At 36.9% G+C, this 7,920-nt stretch overlaps 1 protein-coding gene across 1 annotated transcript; it reads left to right on the forward strand.

The window, feature by feature from the left end:
• The first annotated feature begins 349 nt into the window (after positions 1-349).
• On the forward strand, positions 350-1,524 carry LOC108359319 (uncharacterized). Its single transcript, XM_017611140.1, has 2 exons — positions 350-372; positions 465-1,524. The coding sequence occupies exon 2, from the start codon at positions 553-555 to the stop codon at positions 1,237-1,239; it is 687 nt and encodes a 228-aa protein (XP_017466629.1). The 5' UTR covers positions 350-372; positions 465-552; the 3' UTR covers positions 1,240-1,524.
• Positions 1,525-7,920: the final 6,396 nt, after the last annotated feature.

A 7,920-nucleotide genomic window follows, 5' to 3' on the forward strand; every position in this document is an offset into this window, starting at 1 on the left:
GAGCTTTAAATTTAATGGTTGCTTGAGAAAACTGCCCTAAACTAGTAAGCTGCGCAAAAAGCACAAAATACTGAGTACAGCAGAACTTAATTGCATACAATCAAATTTGCGCAATTAATTGAGCCGTCTGTCCAGGCCAATAGTAAAACGAATGAAGCGTCAATTTTTGTCGTTGTAGCTGTTAATAGATAATTAATACTGTATGACATCATGCTTCCAATTCCTACTGGTATGCTTACTGAAATTCTATTGCACTTTCCAAGCTTTAAATGATTGTCAGCTCGAAGCGATTAGTGTTATCATTTGTTGAGATAACGTTGTGAAGTCATTGGGGTAATATTGCATTATTATTCTGCAATTCCCTTTAACCAAGTACGAGTGTATACAAATTTATATACATACCTATTTGCCATTTCCTGCTGACCAATTCGCTAAATTTCCTTATCTTTACCATATATTTTCAGCCCGATATCCACTGTCACCACAACAATAAGTCTTCTTTTCTAACAACATTCGAGCTCCACTTACATAATTTCAAGTTATTGGTTGGGAATGACTGGTGGCACATCACAAACAAATCAAGCGGAAAATGTGCAAATTCGCAGAATAGAGTTGAGTGACCACGATGAGGTGCTTCAGTTTCTTCGAAAGCATTACTATCTGGAGGAACCGTTGACCATCGGAAGTGAACCAAAAGAACAGGACCCCGAAGATGAGAAATTCAATATGTCACAGTTGGCGAACGGAACCTGCCTGATGGCGGTTATCGAGAGTGGCGGTGGTGAGAAAAGGAAACGCATTGCTGGAGTTCTGATTTCAGGACCAAAGGATAGCAGTGAAGCTGCACACCTATTCGAGGAGGTCGCACGTTTGGGATCCAATAAATGGGGTAGAACTCTTAAGCTGCTAGCATGTATAGAAAGAGACTCCAATGTGTATGAACGCTATAACGTTGCGAAAGCATTGCATGTACATATTGTGGCTGTTGACTCGGCAATACGTGGACGTGCGATTGGTGCTAGACTAATTGAGGAAGAGAAAAAGCTCGGCCGACAGCTTGGGTACCCGTTGCTTACGATTGACTGCACAAGTTACTATTCAGCGAAGATGTCCGACCGACTGGGTATGGATTGCGTAAATGTTGTTAAATATGAAAGCTACCTGGATCGGCAGGGCAAACCAGTTTTCACGCCGCCATCACCGCATGACTGTGTAAAAACATTCGCTACGAGATTGTGAATTTAAAGCTCCTTAGCCAGTACTTATTTTTACATACATACATATTTATAGGGTTGCCAGATGAGTCACGTGGGAAAACAGTACTCTGAATCTCTCGCAATAAGCTTTATGTTTTGAAGTAGTTCAGGTTCTAAAAAACAAATATATTCAATAGAGAATCAGAGCGGAGTCTCTCAGGGCAAGGTCCTGCAATCAGTAAAGCAGGACCAAAAATCAGTAAATGTACATGCTGACTTGGCATTTCCCGTTTTTAAGCAATAAATTGTTGGTATGTAAAACAAATTTTTTAAATTTAAATTGTTGGTATGTAAAACAAATTTTTTAAAGCAGCAAATTAAAAATCCATGGAAAACCGATTAATTCACTGTTGTTGTATGTTGATTGTATTGGGTGTTTGATGGTGGAGAGATTTGGAAATCACTTTTGGTTAGAACATTTGCACCAAGCATACGGACTGAAGTCAGTGCGTATGCCCCGTAAGTATGGTCGTATGCTGAGTTTTCTTGAATATGAGTTCACTGAAGAAGGTGTTTCGCAGAAATACTTTACCAATATAAATAAATTTGGAATTTTTTGCAATTTTGCTTCCACCAATCTATTTCTAGTTCATACTTCCCTGATTTTGTTCTTGCACGTCCTGTTGTATCTGTCGTTCGAGTATCCATATAACTTGAACAATTGTCAGAGTCATTAGCTTTTTCCTCAAAGCATTCCCAAATATCCTCAAAGCTCGTTCTTCAATAGAAGCTTTCACTAAAGGCCCGTTTACATACAACTTAGGCGTTGCGTTGGCGTTGGCGTTGGCGTCGTTTCGACATCTGACTATGAAAACATGCATTTATATGAAAGTCGCCACATAACCAAAGTTGGGCAACGCCAACGCAAAGGCAAAAAAGACAGATGGCCAACTCTCAACTTTTCGCGTGCGTCGTTCGTCAGCTGTTCCAAACAATCAAAATGTGAAATAAATTTCCTTTTTTAACCAAATGCGGGCAAGATATAGTTTTTGATGCAATTATTGATATGAAATTTTGATTTATCTACCGCTAGTACTATATTAATTTTGGGACCAAAGTATCCGCTGCTAAGCGTTCATTGTCAAAGCAACGCCAGCGCCAACGCAACGCCAAAGTTGTATGTGGACGGGCCTTAGTGATATGGGTAATAGCCCGAACATAATGAAAACGACGAGCTACGGACCACAGCTGTCAAATTATTTTCACACGTACACTTATGTATGTAGATAATTATTATGGCGACGACCGGCCGACGCGACGATTGTGGTTGTGGCCAGATTAGATATATTTCTATTTTTCCGGCGACAGATAAGGTTCTTCCTCTTCTTGTATGTCAAACTCATACAAATTCATGATGTCGCTGCCGCGTTCAAAAAAAACATGTCGTCATCGACAAAGCGTTTAGATAATGAAGATAACAAATTGGAAGCTGTGGGCCGTAGCTCGTCGTTTTCAATGTGTTCAGAACTTCACAATTTAAATCAGCGATAGGCAGAGCTATTAATCTGCACGCAACTGTACAAAATGTACAGAGAGCTTAAAAGAGCAAGGCAGTTCCCATCAGTGATTTAATTATATTATAAGTTAATGGTTGACCTAACAAACTATAAAGCTAGAGAAGATTTGGGGCTGCAAATTTTGTGTGGAGCAGCATGGAAGAAATATCTCATTCCACATGGTGGTAAAGTATTTGCACGTCCACAGAATTGAGCAAGATAACTGTTCGTGTATTGACTGCTCCACTGAACGTTCATTTAGAAGCCTGGATACAATGCCGGAAATGTATTTTTTATGCCACATAATAGGAATCTCTTCAAACAAATAAATTCGACGAAAGTGTACATTACTAAAAATTGTAGCGGCTGAGGATAGGGTAATCCTTTTCAGATGCACGGACCCCGATATTGTTAGCTTTTATCAACATTTCTTCACAAAACTGTCGTCGAAACTCTTTCAACGGAAACGTGAAAAGTGCCCTTAAGGATATAAAAAATGGACTTGACAAAAAACTAGTCAATTGTGTTTACTCATCACTTGTGTAAAACTAACTGTAAATAAAGAGTAGGTGTACACATTCATAGGGGTATGTTGACGTTCAAGGCGACGTTGTTAATTTCGTTTATCTACTTTTTGTAACTTCTACTCTTCAAAATGTGTGCGGCGAAGTGTGAGCTTTCGGAGAAAATTTTGTGCAAAAACCATGATACTTTTCACAATAGGGGTATTCTCTGAGTCTTGCAAAGCCCTTGCACGGTGCACAGATTGCACGGATTGCACGGTAAAAACCGGTTTTCGTATGGGGCAGCTGTGCAAACCGTGCAATCCGTGCACCGTGCAAGGCCTTTGCAAGACTCTGAGAATACCCCTATTGATACATTGACATGATACTGACATTTGCTGCCAAAAATTGGATTTGCTCACACAAGATCATGGCTCGAACCTTATCCATTCGTCCTGAAATATACTAGCCAGAAATGCAATTGCTTTTTGAAATATGAGTGTTTTTACTCGTTAGAAAATAATTTATGCAACCTCAAATACGCGGTCTTACATTATCTTAATACGCGGTTTTGCATTTTGTTGATACGCGGTTTTGTACTTTAAACGACGATATGTGAACGAGGAAACATACCTCGAAGCAGCCTTTAAGCAGATTCGGGGCGCTGAGTTTTATAATACAACGAAAACAAATGGAGTCCAAGATGCCTTCAAGCTAAAAGTACTGAACAAGTTCCTTGTTATTTGTTATTTTTTGCCCTAATTAATACTTGGTGTGGCAAGCCATCTGCCAGTGTGGCACGAGAGTAAAAAATTATGACCACGGTCTCCATAAATCAAGAAATTTGTATGAAGGAGTGTTTGCTGTCGTTCATAAAGCAACATATAAGCTCAGTTCTCTTCTGCCCCGATTTAGCATTGTGCCATTACAGCCCCTTTGGCATGAACTAGTATGTCAGTCCGGGGTATATATTATTCAAAAGGACCACAAGCTACCAATTGTTTTTTTGTTTAATATAGTAAGCTTATAGAAGAAGACTACAAAGCAGAAAACTCTTTTCGTAGGCTGTGTAATAAGTGGTTATAATGATTTTCGGCTGACCAAAATATTTCGTGTCCGTTCTTTATGGGAAAATATCCCTCAAAATATCATCTGGAACTTAGTTCACTAATTAAATATAAGGCTTAGAGCCATACCAGATACCGAAGATTGCTAAACTTAATACTAAATTGTATTAAATAGTTAACTTTTTAATTAGTTAATCATTTTAAACTTGTTTAGTCTACAAGTTTTTTTTTTTGGATTCGAAAAGGGGAGTTTCTTTGCATTCTTTAAGTTTCAGAGCCAAGCGTAGTTATTTGAGATAAATCTTTATTGTTGGCAAGAAACCGAAGTATCAGTGTTTTAATTATTTTCTGTTTTACCTAAATAGCTAAATAACTAACGGCAGATATATTCAACCTTGAAGATGCGTACCTTCAATGTACAACTTTTTTTGGTTCACTGTATGTTTTGTCTAAATATTGTGATCGTAATGATTTGTCCATCATTCATGAAAGTTTTTGAATTCGAAATTTGAGAGCGATTTTTAAAGTAAATCGAGGTTGTTTAAAACAGGAAAATCAATAGAAGACGGGTTTTTTGCGTACAGCCCATCTGACCTTAAATGAACGCATTTAGACTAAAATAATAAAAACTATTTTACGCGTTCAAGTGATCTTTACAAGAGTATAGCAGAACAATTCTCCCTTCCCCCCTCTCAAACTGCCAATGCAAAATTCAGCGGCAGTGATTAATGAGTTTTTTATTTGAATTTAATATGGCTCCTGACCAGTGCTGCCATTTTAGACGTTTACCGGCGAGATTTAGCCGATTGCGATAGCGCAAACAGCCGGAGAAGTTTCGGTTTAGTTTTTAAAAACAATTAGCCGTTTTTAGCCGACTATTTGCCATGTTTTCTTAAAATTCAAATATATATGATTCCATTTTTGACTATGCGACCCAAAATCTGTTAGAAATGGCTACTAGCCTTATCGCGGAGAAAACTTTCATGTCAGGCAGGGTTGTATGAAATTGGGCCGATTTCGCTTACTTTTATTTTAAACGCATATATTTTTTCTGAAGAAGGTCGTAGCGGGAATTTCCTTCATAAAATATGTGTTATGAATGTCTTAAGTTTTAGTGTGAAGTTTTATTCGCAAATTTAGAAAATAAAAAATTGTTTCACTGTTTGCATATTCAATTCTGCCTTAATTATAAAACATTGTTGCCCACTCCTAAAGGTTTAAGGTAACGGAAAAGTGGATAATTTCAAGCACTATGTACACGTACATATGTATGTATTTTTTTAAACAAACTTTTTTGCTGAGAACTTATTTAAATTCCAAAACCGAAGGCCAACTTGAATTAAAAGAAGAAAGAAAGAATGCGTCGAAATGAAAATAAAAGAGCACAAATTTCTATGCAAGACATCTGCCGGTCATATGATTGGTCATCTGAATGAGAAATCTGCACCTTTTTGGCATCATATTTTACATCAGAATTTAAGGGATTTCTGAAAAGTCTGACCAGTTCTTTTGTGTAAATGTGATTTTGCATTCCTTGTCAACATATGGCACCGGTTGATGTTAACTTAATGCTTTGTTTTACTGCCTTAAATTTATGTGGATTGGTTTTTCTTTGAGTGTATTGAGAATCGGTAAGTCTGAAAAGTCCTTTTATTGTAGCGAAGAATAGGTTTGTTCGTCGAAAATTCAGCGCGAATTATCACTCAAAATATGAGATAGTAGGAGTGTACTCGTACGCCCAACTATCTAAAGTTTTAGAAAACTTTTACTGGTCTTGCGTTCTCGTACCCAAAAAACTTGCAAAGTAGGGGAAATTGGGAGAGAAAAATATGAAAGAGAGCTGCAAATTTCTGCTGGAAAAAATTTTCCCAGCTAAAACTTGCAAGTAAGAAAAACAGCTGATCACAAACACATGTTTGTAAATAAACAAAAGAAAATATGGCCTTTTTGAGTTATTTATTGCAAATTTTATCATTAATGCTAGTATACAACGAAAAAGTGAGTAAATTGAATAAGCGCAACGTTTGTTGAGTTTATTTTTCGTTAATTTGCTATTAATCTCCAGTTTGTTTATATTAGTGTATGCTGACTATGGTTGCCGTATGACATTTTTCGTTTGTACCATAATTTTCATTTAAATATACCAAAATAGATTTAAATGCGTATGCTGAAATGTCAGTTGTCAGTTGTCAGTTTTGGTAGGCTGATTTTTGAAATGAAAATTTTATAATTTTAAAGCTACATCTGTAGTTATATCCATCACATTGTTTTTGGATCAATGATGGCTGTTTGGATGAGATACTCTTGTTTTTGAATGCGTCACAATGTGATATCACAATTAATTCTAAGAAAAATAACTTATTCACTCCGATATAATTAATTTGTATTTTAAAAAGGTTTTCCTTATCCAAAACTATTCAATTGTATAAAATGCCAAATCGGTGGAAAATGCACCAAGCAGAAAATAAATTGCCAAATTAATCACCAGTGGCAACTGTGCAAGTGATCAGCTGTTTCGAAGGTTGCAAGTTTTTGCAAATTTTGCGTTCTCGTACTTCTGTTGATATTTCTTCTCTTTGAGAGCGAATGCTGCTAAATTCTCAGAACTTAAGCTGCTGGAGAATTTTGTCCTCTCAATACGAGTACACACCTATTGTGACATGGTTGTGTTTCCGTTTTTGTAAATCGGCTAAATTATTTTCGATTGCTATTAATTTAGCTTAGATTTTTTTTAAGATTTACAGATTTCGTGTCTTAAAAGTAAAAAAAAGCACCAAAAAAACCACCAAGCACCAAACTCAACAATTTTCGCATTTGAGTAAAGAAAATCACTAAATTTAGTGCGAAAAGCACCAAGTTGGCAACAGTGCGGACGAGTAGGGTCCCCAACTCATCCTCCAAGGGTGCAATTAACTATCTATTCAATGATAGATACGCAAACCTTAGCTTAATTTTTAGTTTAAAAAACCAACAATCCGCTTTTCATACCCTTTCGAGTATAAACGGAAAAAATTTCATAGAGTAAAATCGAACAAAAGCCAATTAGTTATTTATTCCATTCAAAGAGATCAAAAGTGCTTTTAACCGCGAGTGATCCGGAAGTCATCACGGACTACCCGCATTTATTTGTAGGTTAGTACAGCTTCAGAATTGTCTGTACACAATTGAGGGATTCGCAACGGTGTCGTAAGTGTCGTATTGTTGTATGTCGTAAGCTTCAAAAGCTGAAATGAACGTTGGGAGACCTCTAAACGACAACCAACTATTTTTTAACACTGCACAAATTCATAATATGACTTTGATGGTATTTTCCGTACCCCCTTAATATATTTTTTATGCGTTTAAAATTTACGACATACAACAATACGACACTTACAACACCGTTGTGAATACCCCAAATACTTGCACATAATTCTTTCACTTTCGAAAGCTTATGGCCAACCAATCTCGCCCGACATAATGTGTGACGATAATACTTTATGGGTATGCTTAAAGTTGCATCAGCAGCATTTGAAGTAATAAGCAAAAGTGGTGGTGGTTGGGTTTGTAGCCAACAGCACTTAACTTATTCCCTGCTGCTCAACACCAAATCCAACTT

Source organism: Rhagoletis zephyria, unplaced genomic scaffold, assembly GCF_001687245.7.
Source record: "Rhagoletis zephyria isolate East Lansing unplaced genomic scaffold, Rhagoletis_zephyria_1.1 Rzeph_scaffold_00372, whole genome shotgun sequence".
Lineage (NCBI taxonomy): Eukaryota > Metazoa > Arthropoda > Insecta > Diptera > Tephritidae > Rhagoletis > Rhagoletis zephyria.